This window comes from Phyllostomus discolor, chromosome 8 (genome assembly GCF_004126475.2).
Source record: "Phyllostomus discolor isolate MPI-MPIP mPhyDis1 chromosome 8, mPhyDis1.pri.v3, whole genome shotgun sequence".
Taxonomy (NCBI): Eukaryota; Metazoa; Chordata; class Mammalia; order Chiroptera; family Phyllostomidae; genus Phyllostomus; species Phyllostomus discolor.
In genome coordinates this window covers 101,311,171-101,338,292 of record NC_040910.2, presented here as the reverse complement: position 1 = coordinate 101,338,292, position 27,122 = coordinate 101,311,171, and the positions used below count along the sequence as shown (strand labels likewise).

Below are 27,122 nucleotides of genomic sequence, written 5' to 3'. Positions count from 1 at the left end.
TCTTCATCTGCAGGGTCACCTAGAGCCAGCCACTCGGAAAGAATGCTGTGTACGGTCTTTGATCCCTGAGGCCCCTGCCACATTGGCGCCCATTTCTGTGACGACATTGTCTGCAACCATGGAAGAGGGCCGGCACCAGGAATCTGAGTTCAGATTCTCGAGTCCTCCTGCCTCCTTTGACCCGCTGTTTCTAAGGGTGCCTGCCCCCGCCACAGGGTCCTTCCCGAGTCTGTCCTTCTGTAGACTCCCTAGCACACATTCACTCCTTCCCTGGGCTGAAGGAAGAGACAGGATACAGCTGTTCTGCTCTCCCTCCCACATCTCTGCCTCAGGGAGCTCAGGCAGCAGCGGAGGGCCTGCGCCTCAGCTTCCCCTGCATGTCAAGCTGATACCAGCCCCGGCCAGGGTGTTCCTACCCAGCTTCTGGAGCAGAATTCTGATCTGTGACGGTGAGATGAGCCCGTGCAGTGGGGTCCAGGCTGAGGCCCTGCGTCTGCCTCTGGAGGGAGTGGTTTCCCCTGGTGTTCATCCTGCTGCTGCTGCTGCTGCTGCTGCTGCTGCATGGCCGTGAGCCCCAGTGCCGCCAGGTCCTCTGCTCCCGTCACTTCTTCCAGAGCCCCAGCCAGCACACCCCCGCCCCCAGTCCAACAACCCCTTCCCTCCACGCCCCTACCCCACTCCCAACAAAGGGCACCGGCTTTTGTTCAGCATGGAGGGGGCTTTGGAGTCTACTCTCTGGACTCTGCATCTTACAGCCTGAGTTCCCTCCGGGCCACGGCAGCAGTAGGGAAAGGGTTGCTAACATCCTGGCCAGCCTCCTCCCTGGCAAATGTTAAACTGGACCCAGCGCTGGGAACTGCTGATGAAGACAATGGTCTTTTCCGAGCTCTCCAAACTGGAGGCCCACCCCTCCTCCCTAGCTCCCAGGAGAGAGCCCAGAGCCTTGGCTTCTGTGCAAGGGGGGAGGTGGCGGCTAAAGTACTGTCAGTCCTTCCCCCAGGGATGGGCAACACTTGGGACCCTGGGTACAGAAAGCAAACTAAACCTGACCTGCAGCCTCCCCAGGCTTTGACCACCCCATCCCCCATGCCCCTCCACCCCTGCCCAACTCTGGGCACCAGACCAGATGGAGAGGTAGGGACAGGTTTTCTGACTCTCCCTCAGAAGGTCACCAGAGACAGCTGCCAAATCATGAGAGTAAGCGAGTGGCCACCGACAGTGGAATCTCTTCACACCCCAGTGCATTTCAGAAATGCTGAGCGTCTGAACTTTGGGCCCCAAACTCGGTGGAGAGAACTAAGGGGATGGGGAGAGGGACATGGAGACAGAAGTGTGGGCTCTGCACTCTGGCTCACGGGCTCTAAATCCAGAGCTTCACTCCGAGTCACCCCAGGACTGCCCCCCTCCCTGCTTCAGCATGTCCAACAACCAGGGCGACCACTGGCACCGGCCGAGACTTCCTTCCTGGCCCTTCCACTCGAAGCCGAGCCTCTAAAGGTCGCGGGTGGGGCTGACGATGGAAGAGTGCCCCCAGACCACTCCAAACCCAGGCTCGGCACTCCTGAAGCCAGAGTCTTTGCTGCTGTTTGTGGCTGGCGATAAACCCAGAACCAGAAAAGAATATGAGCCTGGTGTGTCTCTCCAGGTGCGCAGGAAGAAGCCCATCTGTCACTCACTCTACCTTGTCATTAGAAGGATTTTTTTAAAATAATTGTTTTATTGTTCAATCACAGTTGTCTGCATTTCCCCCCAACTACTCCCCCCGCTACCCCAGCCAAATCCCCCCAGAAGGATTTCAGTATTCTGGGACAAGCGGCACCTTTCTGCCCCGGACAGTGGAGACAGGAAGGAGCCTGCTGTGCGGCCATTTCCGGGGCTGCCAACCCAGCTCCCCCTGAATGTGGCCCCAGAGAAGGAACGTGATCGGGGTGCTTCCTGTTGGCCCTTCCTACCTGCTCCCCAGCTCGGCTTCTGTGGAATCCAGAAAAGGGGAAGCAGTCGCGACAGCGTAAAAGCACAGGCTCTCCTTCTGCTTCCCCTCTGGGGGCACTGCTAAAGTCACCCCTTCCTCAGGGAAGGTCCTCCCTAGTCATTTGCTCACTCTAACAGGCCCCTTTCCTGCTTGGAGGTTCCCCTGGGTGTGCACCAGAGAACACGCAGAAAGACCAACGAATCAATAGGGAGCTCCTTCCAGGCTTGTCCCCAAATAGCACAGACTCATGGCTCCAGCTAACTTTATTTCTGGCCTCAGGTCAGGTCTCCAAAGGGCTTCCCAGCCAGTCACGTCACAGACTTCTTCCTCAGGAGGCTTGTCGTCACCCCAGCTCTTGACTTCTGGTACCACCTGCTCCTGTCACCTGGGCTCCAGCTGTGTCCAACAGTCTTGAGGGGGAGCTCAGAGCATGGCCACCAGTTTGAAGGTGCCCTCAGGCTTGGCAGGAACCACGTGAACAAAAGTCTTATAGAGCACAGCACCCTTGGGCAGCCTGGTGACCAGATCCACAGCCTCCGAGTTGTTGGGGTGGGGCACGTAGACCTCTTTGGTGAAGCGGATGACCCCCTCCTCCAGGGCGTACAGATATTTCTTCTTCCCGAGGCCCACCTGCAACACAGACCTGCTCAGCTGCGGGAACGCCAGGCAGGTGGTCGTGCTGGGGCTGGAGGACGGACTTCTCGTAAGGGGTCGGGCCCTGGGGCCAAAGGGAAGGGTTCAGAAAGCTCCTTCTCAGGTCCCTTTCCCACTGCTTGACACTGCCTTGCCTTCTACTTCTGTGCCGTCTCCATGACAGAGGAGGAAAAGAAAATGACAGCCAATCCGGGTGACTGCTCAGTCCCCAAGGGCTGTTAACCTAGACCCACACCTGTGCAACTGGCCAGAAGCCCCACTGGACAGATTCCCAAAACAGGCCCAGGAAAATGCCCCTACTTAAGATTTCAAAAATACTAGAGTTATATAATAAACACTAGTTTGGCATACATTTTCACTTATATAGTGATCTACCAAGTTGAGGCTTTAAGGAAAGAGTAGACCAAAGCTATATGGACAATGTATACGGGAAGAAAACAATGATGATATCAGGTGATACTTATATAGAGTGCTTGCCATGGGTAAGCACTGTTCTAAGCCCTTTTATAATATTAATATATAATAATAAAGCCCTTTAATACCCATCAACTCATTTAATTCTCATCTGTTTAGTAGGTACTATCTCTGTTTTTCAGACAAGAAACATGAGCAAAAAGATTAAGTAAATTATATGTTGCACATGGTTTTTTAACTGTATATATTCTAGCTTTTTTCTTTTAGCATCTGAGACTGGATGTGTGACAGTTTTCATCCAGGCAGTCCAGCATTATTGATTATTCTCTGACTAAAAGAGTGGACTCCGGCGCCAGGATGCTTGACTCAAACCCAGCACTGCTACTTGCTATGTCTGATCGGGGCAGGTTACTGCACTTCACTGAGGTCTCAGTTTTGTCATCTGCAAAGCACGGATATTAATAACTTAATAGGGTCACCTTAAGGATGAAATGAATGAGTAATCACAAAGAGCTTAGAATACTTGGAATACTCTAGCCCAAAACATGTTGGCTTTTACTATTGTCCTCATTATTTTAGCAAGTCCCAAGAGTTAACAGAGCCCATGCCTCAAGTTCTAAAAGATAAAGCTACACAAATACAACCAATTCACATACAGGTTAGTATTTTTGAAATTCTAGGTTACTATCAGTCTTTCTGTTCCTACTAAAATTGCCCAAAAAGGGGTAGGGCATGGGGGCACTGATTATGAAGGACCTCACTTTAAAACAATGTGAAGAGTACAGTATAGTCTTGTGTTACCAAAGCACTTCCCTACCTCAGACAGTAATTTCAGCTTGCTGAACTGGAGTCCCTGCCTGGTATGGACCTAACCTCTGACATACACATTCAGTCCTACTGTATTAAGTTCGAGCTCTCTTTCAGCCACGTAGGAACAACTTTATACAAAGGAGGAATTCTTAGAAATAAAGAAAAGTGAATAAATTATAATCAGTTTCCCAAGATTCAGAAAAATAAACCACTAGGCATCTTTTTCTCCAAGAACTGGGGGTTAGTAAGGAAACCCAGTGTTTTCCAAGTCAAAACGCAGGGATCGGAGAGTCTGGCAGACAAGGTTCAAACCCCAGCTCTGTTGCTCGGGCCCCTCCACTGTCTACATCTCTGACATCCTACCTGTGAAATGGGTAAAACTGCCTACCTCGCAGGGAAGGAGCAAGGAGTAAATGAGATACCATAGGGGCAGGAATCAACACAGTGCTTGATAAGCACCCCCCAAAATGCAGCTGTTTTATTATTATTACTGTGCTTAGAAGCATAGAAAGGCGGTCCCAGAAAAGAAAGCGGGGTGGGTAGGGCACAAAATAACTCACATGGGCACCCGGGTGCCAGCGAAAGTGGCGCTGAGTCCCCAGGATGTTGCCGGCGTGAACATAGTGGCCTAGGAGAGAAGTCCACAGTGCACTGACTGCAGGGCAGCACAGCAAACTGCTAAGAAAACACGATGGCGCCCACGCCATCCTGGCCCTGGTGCTGCGCATTAGCCCCTAGGTCTGCCCCGGGAGAAAACCAGCTCCCAGATGGCTGAGCACAAGCAGATCCGTCCCCAGCCAGCAGCCTCTTCTCTTGAGTCGCATGCCCAAGGTTCGCACTGTCTGCTCTTCCTCAGGCCCCCCACCCCGCTTCAGTATTATCTGACTCTTTAATCTGGAGCCAAGGCTCTGGTGAGCTAAGCAGAGAGCACCCGGCTAGGTACTTGCATGCTTTGCCTGCTCTTCAAAGGAATGCCAGGGCACAGGGTAGGGGTCCAGCTGGGAAATGGAAGCCAAGGTACACCCTCACCCTCCATTTTCCTGAGGCCAAAGCGTTTGCCTGGTGACTTTCCACCGAGGTTTTTGGAGCTACCGCCTGTCTTCTTGGATGCATATCTGACGGCAAGAGCTGCAGCCTGAGGGGGCTTCAGCAGGGCTGTAGCTGCAGAGAAAACAGAACTGTTCAGACAGACTCTTTCTTCGCCTCAGCGGGCCATGTGCTAGTTTGAGAGGTGGGAGGAGGCGGTGGCGGGGGAGGCGAGGAAGCTACGGGAACAGAAATGCCACCTGACTGCGTTGGTTTTCAGGGAGTGTCTGAAGTCCCTGGCTTTCTCCCACAGCAGGAGACAAGCAATTCCTTGTATTGTCCAGAGAGTAAGCACTGCATGAGATGTGTGTATGTGTGCTGTGTGTGGCCAGGGGATGAGGGGTTGGGCAGTAAAATATTAGTGGAAAGAAAACAACCCTAAAACACCGTGTGCCCTGGGTCTGGGCACATTCAGCCCTGCTGAGAAGGAACAAACACCACAGAATTAGAAGCCAGCAAGAGGACACCACAGAAGGGCCTATTTCAGCCTCACTCCCCATCATGCCCTCAAGACTCCCTGCACTGTGGAGGGGCCAGACCACAGAGCCCAGCAACAGGGCATCCAGGGAGACTCCTGCTCTGGCCTCAGCCACCACTTCCTTAGCAATCTACCCCTCCACTGTACACCAGGTCCTTGTAAACAAGAAGGGCAGCTTCTCTAAGGATGGCTCCCACGGCATCGCGGCCGTTCCAGAAAGGTCCAGAAGGGACCTTTCTTCAGCAAGACTACCATGCACAGGTCCAACCAAGAAGACTGACACTCTGCCCTGTTAATCTGACCTCCCTATGCTCATTCCAAAGTGCTCAGTGGCATTTGTTTTAAAAAGGAGAGCAAACTAAAATCCATGCTAAGCAGGATGGAAGTCCTTTGCTACATGACAAGCCCAGGGCTGGCGGTCCTTGTTTCCAGGTCTCCAGACACAGCCACGGGTAGTTCATCAGGGCCATGGCAGGTCTAAGAGAAACCTTGTGGGGGTCTGGAGCCTGTAAGTTCAGAGTCCCCAAAGCTAAGTTTCTGAAGTTTTAGTAAGAACAGAGACTAACTGGGACAAAGGACCAGAGATAAGGACTTAGGCAGACAACACATGAAATGCCCAGTACAAGTCTAGCTGCATTTAAATACCTCTTCATGTGCTCACTCACTCACATATTAAGCTCAGGAACTGGGCTTTTGCTCTCCCTACATTCTCTCACTCACAAATCTTTGCCGTCCACCCAGTCCTCAGCCCACTCCTCTCTGTAAGTGATGCTACCAGCTCTGCAGTTGTTCAGGCAGAAATCAGGGAGCCCTTGCACATTCCTTCCCTTCGCTCTCCACACACATCAAGTTCACCAGCAAGCTCTGTGGGTTCCACACCCAAGACAGATCTCAAACCCATCCATCTTCTTCCAAGTTCACTGACACTAACGTCGTGGCTAGATCATCTCTCATCAGGGCTGGTGTTACAGCTCCCCATCTGGTTTCCTCATTTCTATTCCTATCCTCTTTAGGTTCACATAAGAACAAGAGTTTGCTTCTCAACATTTAAAGGTGAGTCAGGCCACTCATTTGTCCTTCACTCTCTTACAGAGCTAAGCTTTCTGCCATCCTGCAGGTCTTAACTTAGATGTTACTTCCTCAGAGGGCTTTCCTGACCACCCAACCTAAACAAAGACACACACAAAGGCAAACGTGTGCATGCACACACTTGCTTTCACAGCATCATTTTATTCACGTGCTCATTTATTGGGTTATCCACTAGAAAGAACCATCCTGGGGACAGAGAGACGATGTCTTTTCTTCTGCTGAGAGCCCCACAGTGTTTGGCACAAAGACAGACCTCAATCTGCTGAGCAAACAGATTAACGCTTTGAGCTCTGGTGTGTCGATGTTAGTAACCTATATTTTTATAGATGAAAGGAGTTCGTCATCACCAAGCCCTTATTATGTGAAATGTTAAAGGGATTGATCTAAGAAAAAGAAGATAAAAAATATGAACAGTAAAATGACAGCAAACTCACAGTTATTAACAGTCACACCTAAAACAAAAAAAACAAACTAAGCAAACAACTAGAACAGGAACAGAACCACAGAAATGGAGATCATTTGGAGGGTTAGCAACAGGGGAGTGGGAGGAGGAGAGAGGGGGAAAAGGTACAGAGAGTAAGTAGCATAGATGGTAGGTAGAAGATAGACAAGGGGAGGGTAAGAATAGTACAGGAGAGGTAGAAGCTAAAGAACTTACAAGTATGACACATGGACATGAACTAAAGGGGGGGAATGCGGGTGGGAGGGGGTGTGCAGGTCGGAGGGGAATAAAGGTGGGGGAATGGGACAACTGTAATAGCATAATCAATAAAGTATATATTTTTTAAAGTGTCCAAACAAAACCAGAGAGGTGAAGCAGCAAGTCCATGTCACCAATCGCTAGGGAAGCTATGTTTGCACGCCAGGCAGGGGAAGGACACGAGCTCCTAAAACCACCACCCACAGCTCTGTGCCCTAGATGTCACGTGACCGGCGACAGCCGTCCCTCAAACTTCTCGGGCCCAGCACACTCCTCCTCACACCCCGCACCAGGGCTCCACGTAGGGACAGGCCCCCACCCCAGGCTCCCTGCAAGGTCTCCGCTGCACCTCCACCATTCGGCCGGTAAAAGCCACGCGCCCCCTTACCAGCTGCCCGGGTACTCAGCGCCAGCAATGCCGACGCCATATTTGCCGTACACTCGCTTCCTGTCTCAAAAACCGTCTGCTTCTGCTTCCGCTGCCGGAAGATCTACTTCCGGGGCCTGCTCGGCGGTTGAAAGAATGGCGGGAGAAGTTGCAGGTGAGCTGGGTCTGTCCCTGTGGCTGCGGATACGGACGCGGCGGGCAAGGCGCGGCGGGCAAGGCTGGGTTTCCCTCCCGGGCACTGCTCCGCAGGGGCTTGGCGGCCTGGGCGGCCTGGGCCTTTTCCACGGGGTGTGGATGAACTGAGGAGCGTTGCTGGCAGAGGAGCGCGCCCTGCAGGGCTCTCCTGCCCCACTCCCTAATATTGCAAGAGTCTAGCGAGGGTACCGGGATGAGGTCCCTCCCTAGTCATTGAGCCTAGTTTACAGAGCTCATACTGTGTGCCAGATACTGAACTAAGCGCTGTAGAAGATGCATGGTTTCTTTCGTTTCTCACAACCTTATAAAGTGGGCATTGTCATTCTCCTTGTTTTGTTTTGTTTTACTAAAGAACGTGAGGCCCAGAAAATTACATGGCTTATCCGGACTCACACCTCCAGTGTTAGTATGTATTTATTCAAAAAATGACTCTTGCTTACGACACAGCAATTGCACACCTATGTATGTTTACAAGAGAATTGAAAACACATCCACACAAAAACTTTTACATGAATGTCCAATGGCAGCATTATTTTTTAAAGATTTTATTTATTTAAAAAAAAAGATTTTATTTATTTATTTTTAGACAGAAGGGAAGAGGAGAGAAACATCATTGTGTTGTTGCCTCTTGCATGCCCCCAACCTGGGACCTGGCCCACAGCCCAGACTTGTGCCCTGACTGGGAATCAAACCAGCCACCCTTTGGTTCTCAGGCTGGCACCCAATCCACTGAGCCACACCAGCCAGAGCAATGGCAGCATCATTCATAATAGCCCAAAATGGAAACAAACCAAAAGTCCATCAAGTGATGAAGAGATAAACAAAATGTGTCATGTCTATACAGTGAAGTATTATGTAGCCATAAAAAGCAATGAAGTTCTAGCCAGTGTGGCTCAGTGGATTGAGTGCTGGCCTGCGAACCAAAAGGTCACCAGTTTGATTCCCAGCCAGGGCACATGCCTGGGTTGTGGGCCGGGTCCCAGTTGGGGGCATATGAGAGGCAACCGCTTGATGCATATCTGGCACATTGATATTTCTCTCCCTCTCTTTCTTCCTTCCCCTCTCTCTAAAAATAAATAAAGTCTCTTAAAAGAAAAAGAAAAGCAATGAAGTACTAAAAAATGTTACAACATAAATGAACCTCGCCTGCTAAGGGAAAGAAGTCAGTCACAAGAGACCATATATTGTATGATTCCATTTATTTGAAACATCTCAAACAAGCAAAAATAGATTTGTGGTTGCCAAGGGCTGAGGGTAAGGGGAAATGGATGACTGCTTAATGGCTATGGGATTTCTTTTGGGAGTGATGAAAATAGTAGCGATGGTTGCACAACCTTGTGAATATACAAAGAAACATTGTACTGTATGCTTTAAAAGGATGAATTTTAAGGCATCTCATATGTTTTTTAAAGGATGACTTTAGTGATTTCCATTTCAAATGCCAAGATCAGTGTGAGGAGATGGCGTGAATCTTGTTACTACTCCATTAACATCTTGTATTATTAACCTCCACTTTGTTTGTGTCTCACCTTGACCTAGAAAGGATTTGAGACCACAGGCATAGGTGTTCTGAGCTCCGGGCTGAGTGTTTTGGGGACAGGTCTTATTTCTCTGTTTCTCTGTATTGTGTTCATCTCCATAACGCTTGGCCATAGAACACATCTAGTGGACTGAATTGAATGCCACAGTCTGTGTCTCACCTTTCTTTGTCTTTTAGAGAATTAATTTGTTATCACGTGTCGATGGCTCTGAAGGAGCTGTCGCTCTCACTGGAATCCAGTGAGAGTGATTCTGAGGAGTTGCCAGTGTTTACCTTTCTGAAGAAGGAACCACCTGCAACAACGAGGAAGCAGCCTCAGAGGGAAGAGAAGGTTGTGGTGGTCGATACCTCAGATTCTGAGGCCTCCTGCCCTCCATCACCAAGGTGGAAGGACCCACCACCTGTCCCAGATACAGCTGAAACTGTCGCACAGACACAGTCAGCCAGGGTGCTAAGCAGTGGGAGTGAGGATGAGGAGCAACTTATTCCCCTGGCTGAGAGGCTTACATGCAAGTTTTTGACCCACAAGCAGCTGAGCCCTGAGGACTCTGGCTCCCCAGTTAAAGGCGTTTTGGATCATAAAAATAACAAAGGAGCATCGTGTGACAGGAAAAAACAGTGGTCTCCAAAGACGCGTGATGTTCCCCTCTGTCGCACCTCAGAGGGGTGTGCACCGAAAAACAAGGACCCCGTGGTGGACAGTGCACGCTGTCAGCCTCTAGCCCACCGAGCTGCCGGCCCTCTCCAGAGCTACAACTTGACGGTAACAAAAACGAGTGCTGAGGTCCCTCCATCTCAGAAGCGAGCCAAGCACAGTCAGGAGGTCCAGAGGAGAGGCTCGAAGGGATGCCACCCGCGGGGACAAGCAAGCCAGAAGGAAAACGCCCTGACACAGTCACAGAGGAAAAAGAAGGCAGCACTGGTCAACAGGCCAAAAGCCCAGAGGCCGGAGGAGTGCTTGAAACACCTCGTCGTGGTGCTGGATCCAGGTCCTCCCAGCATCCGTCTTCAGCCTGGGCTGGGTCTCTGCTTGCCGGGCCACCCCTGACAGCCCCTGTCCTGTCTGTTGCAGTGCTTCTCCAGACGGAAGGAGGGGGCCAGCTCCTCGGAGCGCTGCAGGCCATGGAGTGCTGCTGTGCGATCGAGGCCCAGGCCGTGCCGCGCAGCATCACCTGGAGGAGGAGGGCTGTGCCAGCTGCGGTAGGGCTTTCCTGGTTCTGTCTGTCCTCTCCCCCCGCCCCCCCTTATACACCTTGCTCAAGGCCCCGGCAGGAAAGCAGATGGTACACTCAGGATAATTTGAGGAGGACTTACTAAAGGGACTGTTTTCCAAGGCATGGGCAGGGTACAAGGAAACTACAAAGGACGATGCAGGACCTCAGGGTAGCGTCAGCATTGACTCGGGGTTTCTCCACCTCGGGTGTTGTTGCCGTTGCAGGTGATTCTCCTGTGCTGAGCTGTCCTGTGCGCTGTAGAATGTTTAGCAGCCTCCCTGGCATCTACCCACTACATGCCAGTGGCGCTCCTCCCAGTAGTGACAATGGAAAATGTCTCCAGATATTGCCGATGTTCCTTGTGGGAGGAAAATCGCCCTGGTTGGGTACCACTGGGTCACCATAGATGTCACCATGCCTAGGCCTGAAGGGATGAGGGGAGGAAGTGGGTACTAGAATCCAGGAGAGAAATGTAGAGAGGATCAGCCTGAAAGGAGCTTGACCTCCAGCAGAGGAGGGTAGGAAATCCCAGGTGACCCTATTGGAAAGGGGCCAAGGGAAGAAGTACCCTGACTCAACTCTCCCCCTTCCCCACCCAGTCTCCTGCTGGTTTTTCCACCAGCCACGCCCAGCCAGAGTGCATGCGGACACTAATGTAGTCTGCAGAGACCGCAGAGTGGGGAGGGGTGGAGGGTGGGTCTGTGGGGCAGAGGGAATGAAACCTGCACAGGATTCCTAATTCTAAGTGGGCCCTGCTCCCTGCTTTGGGAGCAGGTCCGCTTGTGTTTGCATCACAGCCCGTGGCTTTATTGCTATGACTCTGGGTAAATTATTCGATCACTTTGTGCCTCATGTATAAAATGAGGACACTGTTATATCCCTTTCATTGCCCACCCCCCTCCGTGTTTTGGGAACTAAATGAGATAACCAAGCACTGAGCACCTAGGTACGCACAGGGTGCCTGTTCCCTCCCGGCCTGGTGGGCCCGGGCTCCCCAGGGTACTCTAGCTCCTGTGCCTTCCGTCCCTCTCATCTGCGAATCCGAAATACTCCACCCCACATTTTCAAGAGTCTAGATGAAACATTAGTTTTTTGAACATTATTTTTTTGCTCCCTCGTTTGATCTCATAATTTCCTCAGCCTATTCCAAGTCACTAATGTTCTTTTATTATCCACCACCTTTGAGGTGCACTATGCCAAGGCTGAGTAGTTGAGACTGGGGAGGGACAGGGTCATAGGTTATTGGTACTCGCCGCCGTGACTTCATTCCGGAAGAAAAAGAATAAAGCGACATGGGCTAGGCTGATGCGGGTGAGTTCCTTCACCCAGAAGGCCTGGGTTTCGCAGGTGGTGAGCACCTCTGACTTGTCTGCCTCTGCTGGGCTCTGTGTGCTTTGGCAGGATGGAGAGGAGGGCTGGGTGGAGGAGCCCGTGGTCCTGGTGCTGCTCCTGGCAGAGGCGTTCGTGCTCATGGTCCACAACTTCAAGCAGGTGGGCAGAGCTGGAGGGGTGGGCACTGAGGCAGGGGCCAGGGGGCAAGCATTAATGCAGTTTCTGCCCCTTTATGCAGGGAAGTGCAGGGGGCACTGAGGACGGGGAAGAAACACTTCGGAGCTTTGTAACTGACATCACAGCAAGGACAGCAGGGAAAGCTCTGTCACTGGTGATTGTGGATCCGGAGAAGCGCCTCAGGTTTGGATTCGTCCTCAAGATTTAGCACCAAAAGGGGCAGCTCTTGGGCCACCAGGGGTGAATTTCTTCATCCCAGATCTCGGTCCCTCTGCCACAGAGCATCCCTGCCGAGCCCTGGGGGATGCCCTGGTCCAGTCTTCTCGTGCCTCCTCTGCTTCAGCTCAGCCTGAAGGCCCCGCCCTTCTTTGCTTTCCTCCCCTGTTCCAGTGCTCCGAGTCCTCCGAGGAGAAGGAAGCAGGGAGTGGCAAACAGAGAACAGGCCAAGAAGAAGAAAAGTAAACCACCAGAGGCCGACACAGGGCCCACGGTGTCCAGGGTGGACATGGAGAAGGTGAGGACATCCTGTTGCCTGAGCAGGCTGGGCACCCATCTGATCTAACCCAATTTGCTGTTGAGAAAGAGGGGAGTACCCTGCCTTGGTACTGGGTAGGAGGGAAGGAGCCCAACAGGAGCTGAGGGGCTGGGGTACAGCCCCAGTGAACACAGAGGGGAGAACAACTTCAGACCAGTCTCTCCTCCACTCCAGTCTGTTTGTCTGCCTTTGGGTTTAGGCACTGGTGGACCTGCAGCTACACACAGACGCCCAGGCCCGAGTTGTGCAGAGCTGGAAAGAGCTGGCCGACTTTGCGTGCGCGTTCACAAAGGCTGTGGCTGAGGCGCCCTTCAAGTAAGTGCCCCAGCACATCCCAGCCCCACTGCTGGGTCTTGTGCTTTACAGCGGTTCTAGGGTCCAGAGATGTCCCTTTCCCCTGAACCGCGCTGTCAGTCCGTCGTCTCTCAGGCTTGAAGCAGGAGCTGACCTCATGCTGGGGGTTCTGGGGAAGAGCCCTGCAGCCCAGTCCCTTTCAGATACTCTGCTGTAGCTTCTGTGTTTGCGTCCTGCCGGTTGGTGGCGGTCACGGACAGGCCAAGTCGCCAGGATTCATTACAGGTCAGGTCACAATGTGATAGGCTCTTGTAAAATGAAATGTTTAGCCTACTCAGCTCAAGGAGTGTTCATAGTCAGAATTTAAAATGAATAACTCAAAGTCAATCTAGTCCAAGTCCCTCATTTTCTACCTGAGGGAACTGAGGCTTGAAAAGACTTAACAAGTTCCTCGCAAGTTGGAAGAAGCGGAACAGATAGCACAGGGCCGGATATCCGGTCCCCGACGTCTGACCCTGTGCGCCGCCTCTCTGGTCGATGCAACCCATCTCAACATAAAAGATTCTCGTACTGTTCTGGTACCTTCCCTTTTAATGAGAAGGACTAGGTGTTGCGCTTTTAAGGGAATCTGCAACTAGCACTGCTTGGGATCAAAGTGAGCAGATAGAACGTGTCCACCTCTTCCAAGGTCACTGGAGGGAGGGGTTAGGTTCCCAGTTAAGGGGACAGGTACAGGAAACTCCCCAGTGACTCACAGCTCTTCATCTGTGCTGTTTACAGGAGACTCCGAGATCAAACTAGTTTCTCCTTCTGCCTGGAGAGTGACTGGGCTGGAGGGGCGAAGGTGGACCGTGCTGGCAGGGGGCTTGCTCAGGTCTGGAGGAGGCAGATTCAGCAGCTGAACCGCGTCAGCCTGGAAATGGCCAGTGCTATTGTGGCCGCCTATCCCTCCCCACAGCTCCTGGTCCAGGTATGCTGCTCCAGGGGCCTCGGCCCAGTGCCCTGCGACCTTAGTAGGACTCCCACAGGGTTTCCACGGGTGGCATTTTTTGTGAGGGCTCAAGAATGCCTTGTAGGTCAACAGTGCAGGTCTGCTGAGATCCAAGCTAACACTGACCCGGGGTGGGAGGACAGTTTCTCATTCCCTGCCCCAGGGTCACCACACTCTTGTTCGTAGATGGGGGATGACTGTGGACGGTGCGGCACTAAGAGATCATTTTCCACTTCCAGGCTTATAGGCGGTGTTTTTCGGAGGAAGAACGCCAGAGTCTGCTTGCAGACATACAGGTGCGCCGTGGGGAAGGCGTGACTTCCACCTCCCGCCGTGTTGGGCCAGAGCTGTCCAGACGTGTCTACCTTCAGATGACCACGCTGCAGCCAGACCTCTCTTTGGACAGTGCAGACTAAAGCTAGCCCTCAGGGACAGGACGAAAAGCTACATATTTCCACCTCGCCCACCTTGCGACAGGACTACGGTGAAGGGATTGGAAGTGCTTCCCATAGCGCGGGCCTGGTCAGGTCCACAACGGACTGGTAGGTGTCGTGATCCTTGGAGGTCTCCCTCCCTGTCAGCTGGCTGGGGTGTCTGCGTTTACTTTCACCACACTCAGTGCCCCTCTCCTGGCAGAAATCAGCTGCCATGCACGAGCCATCCCTACCCCGGCCTCTGCCCCAGCTGGCCCCCAGAACACAAAGGAACACAGACAGACTGCTCAGACACATGTTTAATAGTTGTAGAAATCCAAAAGAACCTCGTCATCAGGTCTAGAGATCATGAGTGAACTGCCCTCGGCGGACCGACTGTACGAGGCTGGGTGTGCTCCAGCCTGGGACGTGCTGGGGCTGCCTCAACCAGCTGGGGACGGGTCTGATCACTGTGCCGACCTCTGTATTCTCAGACTTATTTTATGTGCTACATGGTTGGGTTCAATAAAGCATTTGTACCAACGGCTCTGGAGCTTGGAGGAAGACTAAAGGAATGTGTAGTGATACCAAGTAAGGTGGGGACCTGTGCAGCAGAGCTATCCTTCGGGGAGAAAAGTCGTTTCTTCTGGTATCGGGACAGTCACACGTGGCAGTCCTATCCAACTGGGCCACTATGGCTTAGAAGCTGGACCCATCCTCGTGTCTGGATCATAACAGGTTTTTGCTCTCCTTGACGAGGCAAGGAGCTCACCATCTGACCTCAGCGAGTGAGCACCATGACACGGCTATTCCTGATCCCTTCATCCTGCTGTTGTCAGGGATGGAGCAAAGGCCACTGAGCCAGAAAACAGCCCGGCGGATAAGAGAGTGGCAGTCCTGCCCCTACTTGCACTAGTGATGACAGTCCCTGCCCACTGTCATGGTAGCACCACCGTGATGCTACCTGATTATGCAGGTAGTAGACAGTGTGGCTTTGTAAAGGTCCCCCTTGCCTCCTGGCAATGGGGGAGAGTTAATGCTCTGGAATCAAGGCGTTTTAGGGAAGCCACATAACTAGGCGCAGGACTGCACAGGGGCTGTCTGAGACCTTCATGGCTGTAAGATTTCTGTGAGTCATGAATCTGTCCACATGAAAGATTCCACACTCTGGCTGAGAGACTCAGTTCTCGTGTGAGTTCCGTTCTCTCAGGACATAGTAAGGAAGGCAAAATGATGGGAAAGAAAAAAAGGATACCAGAGTGGAAGTCCAGCCCTCTCAAACTAACTGGGAGACTGTAAGCAAGTCATGCAAGGCCTCAAGTTCCTTATCAGCAAGTGTTCTGTTGGATTGGACAGTCTTCAAGTCCCTTTCTGAGCCTGAGGTTTTGTGTGGTCATCAAAATGAATGCCTGAGTCCCTTAAGAAAACACATGTGCCCCTCCCCTCCAATTTAGGCTAGATTTGCTAAGTATGGTGTTCCCTAGTCCCCAACAACAACCCACTGCCTCCTGATCTGCCCTGGCTACCCAGGGGGGAATGAAAGAAAAGGTTTGTGACATACAAAACTATAAATGTAGTGACAGCTGACCATTTAGTAGAAATGAGCCTTGCCTTTACATAGCTTTGTGTAACAACTAGAAAGGCTCTGTTTTTCCCCCTCTCCCCACCCCCAAGCCTACTCCTTAGGCATGCAGGTTTTTCTCTCCCCGCCTTGCACTTATTCCACCAGGGAGCCCTGACTAAGGAACAAAGAAGTCCTACAAAGAGGAGGTTCTCAAGTACCAATGAGCAGCCATTTAATGACGGCAGGTAGGTCTGACGCTAAAAAGAGGTTGGTCCAGCAGAACCCAATTCCATAGGAATCCAAGCTCCAAGGCCGGGAGGCAGCCGGTGTTGAGGACAAGCTCACTGCTGAGAGTCGGTCTGCAGGACCCACTGGAGGATGTGGTGGCTGCGCAGGCCCCGGACCGCATTGTCGTAGATGGTGTTCACGCTGGTGCAGAGGGGCTGCTGCTGCAGCTCGGTCACCCGGCAGACCACCAGCCCGCCGGCCACGCACAGCAGCAGCAGCAGCAGCAGCTTCAGCACAGCCCAGGACCGGGTGTGCTTCCGGGCCGGTGGCTTACGGGACCGAGAGCCAGACTTGGATTCTGGAGCGACAGAGTCACAGTAGACAAAAACGTTCGGTCAGTCTGAGGAGACCCACACACTCCACCAAGCTATGCTAGCCTCCTCCCGCAGATTCATGTGCACCCCTCTTCTTTAATGAACGCCCCCCGGGCCTGGAGAGAAAACTGTTTCAAGAACATCTGAGCTCTTAGAAACTATACTACATGGAGGCTGCAGTATAATAAATGCCTTCTCCTTGGATCTCAAGGGAGACATTCAAAACTGGAACTCATTCTGGACGTCTCACATTGCACCCACACTCCCCAGGGTCCTAAGTTCTCCTCAAAGACATGGCGATGGTCCAGGCCCCTCGGGATTGGGGCAGGGGCTTGTCAGGAGGCACCGAGCATGGACACAGTGCTGCCCCCTTGGGGAAACGCTTTTGAGATATATTAATACTGTTAATATTATACAGGGTAGGAGCAAAAGTAGGCTTACAGTTGTAAGTAGGCAAAACACAGTTTATTCTTATAGTATTATTAATTATTGTATTACTTTCCAATGTGAGCAACTGTAAACCTCCTTTTGCCCCAGCCTGTGTAAGAGGCATGTAAAAAGCAAGCCTGGAACATTATATGCCATACGGTTAACAGGGATTACTGCTGAGAATGGGGTATTAGAAGTGACTGCCATTTTCTGATATATATAGAGATAACTTTTCTAAATTCTCTGCAATGAACAAATTTATTACATTTATAATCGAAAAAAAATAGTTCTGAGATTTTTAAAACCCTGAGGACCCACATGCTGAGAACTCACGATCTTGTCGCATGGGTTTTCTCACTTCATCTCATCGCTCCTCTGAAAGGAGACTTGACCCTCGTTTTGCACAAGGAAACAAAAAGGTTGTGAGGCCGGGCGACTTGCTCAAGGCCAGTGATGGTGAGCAGGGCCAGGGCCACGGGCCCTCCAGAGCTCACCTCTCGGGTGGCTCTCCCTCAGGGCCCCCTTCGGCCCAGAGGGTGTACTTGGAGCCACTCTGCTACACAAATGCAACTGGACACACGCAAGCAAAACACTAATATGTGTCTTCTGTACAACATGGCTCCCCGAACAAGGGCCAAATGGTTCCCTGGTGTTCGACTGAAGAGAGAGTGATCTGTTCCAACTTGCAAAGGAAACCATAGGCAGTGCTGGCTTTACTGAGACAGCACAATGCACTCAAAACACCCCCAGTGTAGTTACGGATGGTGGGATGGACTTTTAAGGGTCATGTGACCATGTGCAACCTTCACCTTTCTCAGTGATTTCAGATTCTCACTCACAAAGCAGCACACTCCTTGTTCTGATAATGCTCTCAGCCACCTCGGACCAACACACCTGCACTTGTGCTCTGGGGAAACACGCCGCCTGGCCCCTGCTCCCCAGGAGAGCCCCACACTCCCTGTAAGCAAACCCTCGGAGGTACCCCCAGGCCACTAAGGGGTGCAAGTGCGCTCGCTCACCCACCCACGCCTGAACACACGTGAGTCTCCCCACTGCGCCCTGCCGCGGCCTTACAACTGAGGGAAAACTTACTCGGGGCCTGATTCGTTTCCTTCTTAGGTTTCTTCTCCTGCTCTCGTTTGGGTGCTTTGAGGGCATCGTACTCCCTTTTCCGGCGCTCCTTCTCTTCCGCCTTCTCCCGCTTCCGCACCTCCCGCTCCTGCGCCTCCTTGGCTCGCTGCTTGGCCTCCCGCTTCTTCTCAGCCTCTGCACAAAAACATGCCCCCAAACGGTTTCTCTCCCCGCACACCTTCCAGCCTGCTTCCCCGAGTGGGTGAAAGTATGGATTTGGCCTCATTTTCCCTAGGCCGTGGGTCATGGTATGTAAAAGGAAGAAGCTGTGTTTCTGCCTCCCCCCCGCCCCCCAAAAAATAGCGAGCCGCTCTCAAGAGTCTGCTGAGTGGACTCATTAATTAAGAGGTTTCCAGCCACAAGCTGCAGAGAGATTAGGGTGCACTAACAAGAGGGACGTGAGACAGGCGTGGACGCTGCGTTGGGTGCTCCTCCAGGACCAGGTGCTGACTCAGAAAGCACAGCAACCGACAACCTCACACAGCTCGGCTCCGAGGAGAAGCAACGATGGAGGGGCCGACCGAGTGTGGCGTCCCTGTGCCCCCAGGCTGCGGGAGGAAGGTGGCTTGAGAAGGGCAAGTAAGGAGAGAAAGTGAACGCCCAGGCTCGGGGCTGGGGATGGTGGACGTGCTTTTCTGAAACAATGAGACTAACAGTGTGTAGTGTCCACACTACACTCGTTCTGATTTACTTCACAGCTCAAGGATGTTGACATGCAGTACCTAACTCACAAATTACCAGGTTCTAAAAATGCATTTCCAAATTAGTTATTTGGAAATCTGAAGTACATCTTTCCACAGCCAGAAGGCCACAGATGGTGGCTAAAGGTCCTTTTAGGGCCTAAAAGCCTATCTGAACCATCCTGTAGCTGAATAGCAGCACTGTTAAGTACGGTAGCTTTCCACTGCTCCTCCGTGAACAAACAAGCTCCAGGTTCCAGCTGGGCACTGCGAACGCCAAGAACACACCTCCCTCGGCCTCGAGAACACGCCGTCAGGAAGGAAAAGCAGCAGTGGTCAGAGTGAGCACGCGTCACAGGAGCCATGTACGTCTAAGGGACGGTCATGACTCGGAGTTCTGGCCTTAGGGACTGCCTGCAATCGGTGCCACATGCGTCCCTCCTCCAGCCACAGGAGCCCTCCAGTACGGGGCTCAGAAGTCAGCCGGCCAGGCGCCGGTGTGGCAGGCCTTGTTCTACGTGTTCGAGACGCAGCAGTGAGGACAAGCCAGGCCCCAGTGCCTAAGCCACCTCCTTCCCAGAGAAGGAGACACAGTGAACAAGTGAACAAATACTAACAGAGATGGTGATGTGCGCCAAAGGAAATAAGAGAAGATGTGACAGAGGATGACAGGTGGGGTGGCTATTCTAGTTCGGGTGGTTTGGAAACAGGGTTAACCCAAGGCAACGTGTGAGCAGAGACACGAGGAATTGCCCGAAGCCAACCCTGGAAAGATCTGCGGGAAAAGGAAACCAAGCAAAGCCTCGAAGGGGAACCTGTGCTGGGTGTGCACGAGCAACGCGGGGGCCGGTGTGGGTGAGGTTCACGGAGTTCTGTGTGTGGGTGTGGAACAGGGCTGGGGCCGAGGCGGGCCTTGTCGGCCACGTTACTGAGTTTGAACTTCATTCTCAGTTCAGCTGGAAGCCACTGAAAGGTTCTAAGCAAACAGCAGCATCATTGATCTTTTAAAAAGCTCCTCTGGCTGCTGTGTGGAGAATGACTGTGCAGAGAGGGCACAAGCATGGAGACGGGGCACTGTGTTAGGAGGTACTACAGCAGCCCACGGGACGGAGGCTTCATTTCGGTGGCGGCACTGGAGGTGGAGAAGTGGTCACGTGTGGGACGTGCTGACAGGCTGGACGTAGGAGTACAGGAGAAAGGAGCCGTGGACAGCGTTCTAACCTCTGGTCTGAGTGACTGCAGGGACAGTGATTTCCTGGAAGGAACACTGAGGGGCCGAAGGGACGTGTTTGAGTCGTGCTTCATTGGAGATGCCTGTTAATCCTCCAAGCAGACAGGGAGACAAGCAGCTGAACGTGACTTTGCGGCTCAGTGCAGAAACCAGAACTGGAGAGAGGTGCGTCAGACGAAGGTAAGGCTGCCCACCACCACGTCGCTCCCCGCTGCTCTGCTCAGCTCCTCTGCGGGGCTCCGGCTCCAGAAGCAGAACCAGCTGCTGGGATTGGGACCAGAGGATGACTCGAGGAAGGATGGCCACCTACCTCGTTCTACTTCCAGCCGCCGCTGCCTCTCCCGCTCCTGGTCCGCCTGCACAGACTTCATGTGCTGTAACACCTGCAAAGGCAGCACGGGGCGCTCAGCCACTCCACACGGTGGTGCAAGCGCTCTTCCCAGGACCCCAGGTCACCGCGGGTCCTGGCAGCCGTGCAGAGCTCATGGAGTGAGTCCTCTCTGTAGCCTAACTTAGTGCCAACCTTGGGGAAGAGTCTATGAGCCCGGTTCACTACAGCCGTCAGGAAAAAAGTTTGTGAATGCAACTGGAATCTGTAAAAATCCTGGCATTTAGTCTCTGATGTGCTGGATTTCACAGAATACTCCTAGCAACTCCATGACAGGCAGGAGCACTGGTTCCCCCAAAACACTTTCCTGACCTTCCTCCTTTGGCTACCTCCGGTTCTCCTCCTCCCCGTCCTGGGTAGTTTTCTTATCTGGCTAAGTTGTAGGACTGTGAGTTCCCGAGGGTAGGAACTATCGTCCTCTTTGTAGGCGAGCGCAGAGCTTAGCCCATTACAGGCACTCAGTACGTGTTGGATAAACTATTGACTGGGTTCCCCTTTCAAAAGGAAGAAAACAGATTCTGATGGGGCGGACTGGCCCACGCACGCACGGACTCCCAGCAGCAGAGCTGGGAGTTGATGTCTCCCGAGTTCCCAGAGCCTGTCCCACTCTCTCACGCAGAGGCTGGAGAGCTGCAGAAGAAGGGACAGGGGCCACTCTGCCCGAACACCACACGATCCCCGGTGCCCCGAGCCCCACGAGGCCTCCTCGGCCCAATCATGGTCGACCTCTGACTGAAACGACCTCAGAGACTCTCCCGTGGGTGTAGTTAGGGGAACCGGTAAGTGACTTTTTTTTTTTTAGGTCTGTTTGTATTTTTTAGAAGCTGGTATTCCTTAGATGTAGGGGACACAGTGTAAGCGTGGAGCCCAACACAATCCTGACCCTACCACTTACTTATTCACAGGGTGCCCTCAGCTAGTGGCTTAGCCTTTCTGAGCAGATTTTCTCACCTGGAGAACGGAGATAAGGCTTCTCCGGCCTGCTGCACAGATTACATTACAGGGCTTGTACTAGCTGCCTGACATAACCCTCGGCATTGTAGGCACTCAGTAAATCCTGCTGCTTTTCTACTTTATCTTCTTCACCGCATCAATGAAAACGAGAGGAAAACCGAAACTATTGTAAATCATGAGCGCAAACTGTCCGTGTGTCACTACCGCACCAGGGACCCTACGGGGCAGACAGGTATGCAAACGTAACTATTTTACTTTGTGCGTACTTCCGCACCCATCGCGAGAGGGCTCGGGGGCAGACCTGCAAAAGCAGCTCCTCCAAGAGCCTGGCTTGAAGCCGCAAGGAGCCCTGTGCTGTGTAACGCAGGGGCTAACCTTTGTGAAGGGAATCAAGCTTCCTGAAAATCGGCTTCTCAACAAGGAGTTATAGGATCTGGAGGAAGGGAAAGCATGATGGAGACAGGCAGCCCAAGTTCAAAGTCCCCATGTCCCTCAGAGCTCTGAATTTTAAATAAGCACCAACCACGCCATTGGCTTTAGGGAGTGTATGGCCAACTATGCAAAAAGCTGGGAGGTTTAAGAGACGCCCCTTTTCCCCTACATTGGGAGTCGCTTATGTGAAAACGCAGCCAGCTCAGAAATGGGAGAGACTCCCCTAGTCTAAACTGTAAGCCCTCAAGGGTAGACTTTGTCTACCTCTCCCAGTCCACAGCAAAAAGTAAGTGCTTGAGGAATACTGCTGAACTAACAAAGCATTTTTAATAGGTGCTTTACTGTGTCCCACGCTGACCGGTTTCTAGGACTAACCCATGAACACACGAGATGAGACCTAAACTAGCCCCTGGAGACGACGGACCTCATTCTGATGGACCCGCGCCAGCCCCCTGCAGCTCCTGAAGGTGCGCTGCGGGAGACGACAGCCCAGGCCTGGCAGAGCTGGCGGCGTGGCTTTGGTGACCACACCCACAATGCACCGAGCTGCCGGGGGTTTTGTCTGGAGGTCCTGGTTCCTTAAGAACTGAGGTCCCGCAGCATAGCAGAGATGGTGCTGTTATACTACTTGCAAAGTAAACATAGACACCAAGTCCCTTTGCTTGCCAGGTCCATGGCAGACACATACCACTGAGACCCTAGCGCTTTCATCAACACGCAGCGACGGTGCCTTCAGAGGGAAAATAAGAGAGGGCAGGAGAGGACGTGAGGGAGACACAGGGGGCTCTGCGCTTACCTTGCTGGCACACTGCTTACACTGCTTCTCATCCAGGCAGTCCCCTGCCACTTTGGCCAGGACAGGGTCCAGGGGGTTATCCTTCAGGTCCAGCCACTTCAGGCTCTAAAGGGACAGAGAGGCTGGCTAAGCCTAAGATCCCACGTAGGGTCCCTCCGAGAGAAACAAAATGACTAGGAAGAGAGCCCGTGTGTCCCAGCTGCAGGGAGCGCCGTGTGGCAGCACCTCTGTCAGCCAGCCCTTTTCAAAGCCATGCTCCACAAGTCCCTGCACCCTGTGCCACACCGGGCCATGAACCTCAGTTCACGAGTCATTACCTTGAGCTGCGCGAAGCTGACAGGCAGGGTGACCAGTCTGTTGTTGAGGAGGTCCAGGTGCTGGAGGTTGACCAGACGGCCAAAGTCAGCCGGCAGCTGCTGCAGCTTGTTCTTACTCAGGTCCAGCTTCACCAGGTAAGTGAGGCTGCAGAAGTCCGACTAGGACCCAAAGAGAGACCACCTGAGCCTGGGGCACACACACCTTGACGGGGCAGCCCCGGAGCCCCCAGGTCGGAGGCCCCTGTGTGTAAATCCTGACTCTGCCTTTTACCAGCCATTCTACCTCCAATGGAGATGGACACAACAAGCACCACCCTTGGTGGTGAACAGTGAGATGCGTCTGCAAGAGGGCCGAGCATGAAGTAGGCACAAGGGAAGCATGGCTTCCTTCACCCGCAGTTCTCCCCCTCACCTATCCCCCCATTGTTACTGGAGCGCCTGGGGACCAGCTCTGGTCTCCCACACCACCCCTCCACAGGAGCTGTCAACACACGGTGAGACCAACCATTCTCCTGAAAAGATCAAGCACCCCTTGGTAACCGGCGCTATCGTTATTTCTGTCGCACCCAGCACAGGTGCCCGCGAGTGATCTCTACGTGGCTGACGGAACGGGCTGAGGCCCACCCTGCCCACACCCTGGCTCGTCTTCAGCACAGGCCAAAACACCCCGCTTGTCATTAAGCCTGTCAGCTCCAGTCTGAAGCGACATTCCAGCTTCAACTAACGAGGCACTGTCTGTGTTCTCTGGGGACTTACAAACGCCAGGGGACCTGCACTGCAGAGGAAGGCCAGACAATTGAACTCAGACTGAGAAGGACACTCGGGAGTGCGGAGCGACCATCTGACAGAGCACAGCCGGTGTCGGGTGGCTAGGAGCTGCTGCCCTGCTCTAATCAGGCACCAATACCTCCTGGAAGAGGTGGGATCTCAGGTGCCTGTTTCAGTGTCCAATGTGGCCCTGAAGAGCTGTGGGGCGACGCTAAGACAGTGAGTGAGGCCCAGGTGAACACTGGGAATGGACTAAGGACCCGGTGAAGAAACCACCAACTTCTGAGACTCAGTTCCCGGGCCACAGCCCAACAGAGAATGGCAAGGAGTGATGTGGCCAGGGTAATGAATGGGAAAGGCGACAGTGACAGCACATGCAGGCCTGACCAGGAAGGAGCGCTGCCATGGAGGAGACAGCCCCCGCTCCCCAGGGGAGGCCGAAGGGATGAATGACCTGGTGCCTACACGGGGGGAGCAAAAGGAGAACTGGTACAAGGAAAATCAAAGGGATTTGACCATAGACTGAATGTGCTGAACAAAAAATAAGTATCTCAAGTAATTAAAGACCAAAAGGATAATGCTACAGAAGCCCTGTAAAAATCACACTTTTTCCCGTTCCCCATCAAACGATGCACAAGGAGGCTGTTAAGAAATAGCTTTCTCCCTGAAATGCAGAGCCATTTACGAAGGTCTCCAGCCTCCTCTATGCAATAGGGAGGTAAACTAGTTTTCAACTAATAAAACAAGGCAGAAAAAAGGACGAGCCCAGTATGTGACTCAGCCAGCATCCCATCGTTGGCTTCGGTCTTCTGTTGCCTGACTCTCCCGCTATTCTAAAGAACGTGGCCCCTACCTGTGCTTCCCTTCCCAGGGAGACGGACCACCCTGCTCTGTCCCCAGCACATTCAGATATAACCGAAGCCTGCCTCCAGGCCTATCCTAAAATTATGCCTTATGACACAACTCCCCCAGACAGGAGGATGAAGCATCAGGGCTCTAGCAGGAATCATGCTTGCTTGCCAGTCTTACCGGTAGAGTAGTCAGCTTATTGCAGGACAGATCCAGTACGGTGGCCTTTGGAAGGGTAGCCTAGGAAAGGGAATGAGAACAAAACGTCAGATCAACACATGGAGTGATTCAGTGGCATCTGCTAAGGAAGCATTTCCCAGTTCCCACAATTAGGAAAGGCCTTTAAAAAAGACAACTGAAGTATAATGCTCCTAGGGATGGGAGAGGCAAAATGAGCAGGTCAACCACAACGGAGGGAAGAATATAAAGAACAGGGGTTTGGCTGTGGAACAGCCAAGGAAAGAAAACAGATTCTTAGAAATTTTCCCTCGCACTTCTAACATGTTCTTTAGCACCCTTCCTTATTAGGTTTCAGGGCAGGGACCGTGTCTAGTATAGCTTTGCAATTTCCACTTTCCCTATTTGGGACCTCGTAGGCACTCAGTATACATGGTAGCTGATTCACGACTGAACAAGTTAACGAATGAACATCAGAGTGAAGGCAAGGCCCCCTCCACCCATCTCCATTCTCCCTGGTGTTCAGGACTGCAGGAGCTCAGCAAAACTGACACTTTTTCTCCCCCGGGGCAATGTCGCGCTGACCGGATGCCTGGCGCGAATGGTTTCGGACGGCCGGCCCAAGAGCAGGTGGAAACAAGGCCGGCCCTCTTCCTGGGGTGGGGAAGAAGCCAAGTACTCAGTTAAGGTCCCTGGGCCAACCTACACTTTCCAATGGTCAGAAAGTCTGACCCAGGAATAAAGTCTGACCGCCTAGAAATGTTTTAGATATTACAGTAGAGAAATAGTGGAAGAAAGCCATTCTAACCGCTCCATGTATCAGCATTTGCTACCTGCCAAATATTTCACATTACTGTCTTACTGAATCCTCACAACCTCTAAGAGACGAGAACGATCATCACCATTTTATAAATGAGCAAATCTAGGCATAAAAGTTAACTAGCTTGCCAAGGACACTCAGCTCTTAAGCAATGGAGCTGACATATTTACTGGGAATCCAGTGCTAACCTCCATATTACACAGCCGAGGAGGAGGACAGACTGGGTCAAGTGCCGAAGGCAGTGAGAAAAGTGCACCTCACCCAAAGTGAGGCCAGGGAGGAGGGCGCGGGTGGGGACCCGGGTGGGAAAAGCAGGGGTGAAGGATCTCACTCCGCTTTGGCCACTGGCTGTGTAATCTCCCAAGGGCCACAGGCCTCAGTTTCCTGGGCGGGACTGTGGGAGTAGAGGGGTTGGAGGGATGCACCCCGGGATTCCGATGCAAGAGACCTTGCCAACCAAGCACGGAGACCTCACCTTCTTCACGGAAGGACGCCTCCGGGCTGAGGTGGCCAACGGGGATTGGTGGCTTCCTAGGAAAGCCGGGTTCTGGGCCACACCCCGGTTTACTCGGACGCCTACCTCTCAGACCTAGTCATTCATTCATCTGTTCATTCATTCTCCGAATACATCCAGCAACCGCTCCGTGGGCGCCTATCTGGGGTCGAGCACCGAGCGGGGAGCCGTGAAAAAACCCCAAGTGGGACGCGGGGAGATTCACTCTTGGCCTGCACAAAGCCCAGTGCCGGACAAGCAGCTCCGACCGACCCCTTCTGGAACTGCGCCAAAGTGACACGTGTACATCCCAGGAAGAATGCTGGGGCCGGATGCAGCCGCCCCGGGGACTTAGTCCCACTCTCCCCAACCTTATTTTAAGATGTGAAAACAGGCATGAGAAAGGAAGCAGCCCACACAAGGGCTAGCACCAGTCGCGGGTGGACGCCTGGGCCTCGCGCGACTGTACTGACCAGCTCCTTGACTGGGACTTCGTTCAGGTCGCTGAGGCTCAGGTCCAGCTCGTTGCCGTCCAGCTTGTCGCGGAGATTCCCGCCCTTGCTACCGGCCTTGGTCATGGTGACGCCGGCTGAGCGGGTCCTAGCTCCGGGGCTCCGACCTGCAGGAGATGCTTGAGAAGCCGCTCCTCGGCTCAGCGGACTTGCACCCAACCGACAACGTCTGCGCCCTCCGCCGCCCCAGGTGCGAAACCTCCGCTGCTCAGTCGCCCGCCCGGCCGCACTCCGATCCCCGCGCCCTGCTCCCACCGGTGCCGCCGCGACGACGACGACCACTTCCGTGTCCACGTCACCTTCCGCGGCCACTGAGACGGGCAGGGCCAGAGTGGCCCTGGCCGCTGCGGGAGCGCCCTCTGGCGCCTAGGGCAGCGCACTGCAGTCGCCACCAACACCCGAGAGGCGGGGCATCCTCGTTCCCTGGTGACTCCAGGGCACGCCCGCGGGCATCGTTGCTGACCATGCCAGGAGGCTAAAGGGCAAGGGCATGGGAGCGGAAAGACCTGGGGTGCATCCAAAACTGACCTCATGAGATCACCTCTATTCCCCTGGACTAGGAGCCGCAAATGTCCTTCAAAGGTGCTCCCTCTCCTCTACTTAACAATCTCCAAATTATCCGGAAAATTCAACCTCTGATAGCCCCCTATCCCCTCCTCACCACCCCAGACCTTGTCCGAGCAGCCATCAACTTGGG

At 53.0% G+C, this 27,122-nt stretch overlaps 3 protein-coding genes across 4 annotated transcripts; 1 reads left to right on the top strand and 2 right to left on the bottom strand.

The window, feature by feature from the left end:
• Nucleotides 1–2,217: 2,217 nt before the first annotated feature.
• On the bottom strand, nucleotides 2,218–7,694 carry MRPL27 (mitochondrial ribosomal protein L27). 2 transcript variants are annotated; one of them, XM_028520049.2, is made up of 4 exons: nucleotides 7,592–7,694; nucleotides 4,880–5,011; nucleotides 4,411–4,478; nucleotides 2,218–2,602 (listed from the first exon to the last, which is right to left on the bottom strand). In XM_028520049.2, exons 1-4 carry the CDS (start codon nucleotides 7,629–7,631, stop codon nucleotides 2,396–2,398), a joined length of 447 nt encoding a protein of 148 aa, XP_028375850.1. In that variant the 5' UTR covers nucleotides 7,632–7,694; the 3' UTR covers nucleotides 2,218–2,395. The 2 variants fall into 2 exon arrangements, with proteins under 2 accessions (XP_028375850.1, XP_035889654.1); XM_036033761.1 differs by having other exon boundaries at nucleotides 4,880–5,005; nucleotides 7,592–7,669.
• Nucleotides 7,661–14,825, top strand: EME1 (essential meiotic structure-specific endonuclease 1). The gene is made up of 9 exons (XM_036033760.1): nucleotides 7,661–7,745; nucleotides 9,504–10,315; nucleotides 10,399–10,526; nucleotides 11,930–12,031; nucleotides 12,111–12,232; nucleotides 12,440–12,563; nucleotides 12,784–12,899; nucleotides 13,659–13,848; nucleotides 14,109–14,825. The coding sequence occupies exons 2-9, from the start codon at nucleotides 9,529–9,531 to the stop codon at nucleotides 14,283–14,285; spliced, it is 1,746 nt and encodes a 581-aa protein (XP_035889653.1). The 5' UTR covers nucleotides 7,661–7,745; nucleotides 9,504–9,528; the 3' UTR covers nucleotides 14,286–14,825.
• LRRC59 (leucine rich repeat containing 59) lies at nucleotides 14,585–26,726 on the bottom strand. The gene is made up of 7 exons (XM_028520288.2): nucleotides 26,387–26,726; nucleotides 24,604–24,663; nucleotides 22,807–22,965; nucleotides 22,490–22,594; nucleotides 20,230–20,302; nucleotides 17,970–18,143; nucleotides 14,585–16,432 (listed from the first exon to the last, which is right to left on the bottom strand). Exons 1-7 carry the CDS (start codon nucleotides 26,489–26,491, stop codon nucleotides 16,188–16,190), a joined length of 921 nt encoding a protein of 306 aa, XP_028376089.1. The 5' UTR covers nucleotides 26,492–26,726; the 3' UTR covers nucleotides 14,585–16,187.
• Nucleotides 26,727–27,122: the final 396 nt, after the last annotated feature.

Bases quoted from the DNA above. Each gene is read 5' to 3' on its own strand.
- MRPL27 (XM_028520049.2), bottom strand. From the start codon at position 7,631: ATGGCGTCGGCATTGCTGGCGCTGAGTACCCGGGCAGCTG. The intron at 4,479-4,879 runs GTGAGGGTGTAC...CTTCTCTCCTAG, and splicing joins TGGCCTCAGGAAAATGGAGG to GCCACTATGTTCACGCCGGC. The intron at 2,603-4,410 runs GTGAGTTATTTT...TCTGTGTTGCAG, and splicing joins GCTGGCACCCGGGTGCCCAT to GTGGGCCTCGGGAAGAAGAA.
- EME1 (XM_036033760.1), top strand. From the start codon at position 9,529: ATGGCTCTGAAGGAGCTGTCGCTCTCACTGGAATCCAGTGAGAGTGAT. The intron at 10,527-11,929 runs GTAGGGCTTTCC...GCTGGGCTCTGT, and splicing joins GGAGGGCTGTGCCAGCTGCG to GTGCTTTGGCAGGATGGAGA. The intron at 12,564-12,783 runs GTGAGGACATCC...CTTTGGGTTTAG, and splicing joins CCAGGGTGGACATGGAGAAG to GCACTGGTGGACCTGCAGCT.
- LRRC59 (XM_028520288.2), bottom strand. From the start codon at position 26,491: ATGACCAAGGCCGGTAGCAAGGGCGGGAATCTCCGCGACAAGCTGGAC. The intron at 22,966-24,603 runs GTAAGACTGGCA...TTTGGGTCCTAG, and splicing joins ATAAGCTGACTACTCTACCG to TCGGACTTCTGCAGCCTCAC. The intron at 22,595-22,806 runs GTAATGACTCGT...CTGTCCCTTTAG, and splicing joins TCAGCTTCGCGCAGCTCAAG to AGCCTGAAGTGGCTGGACCT.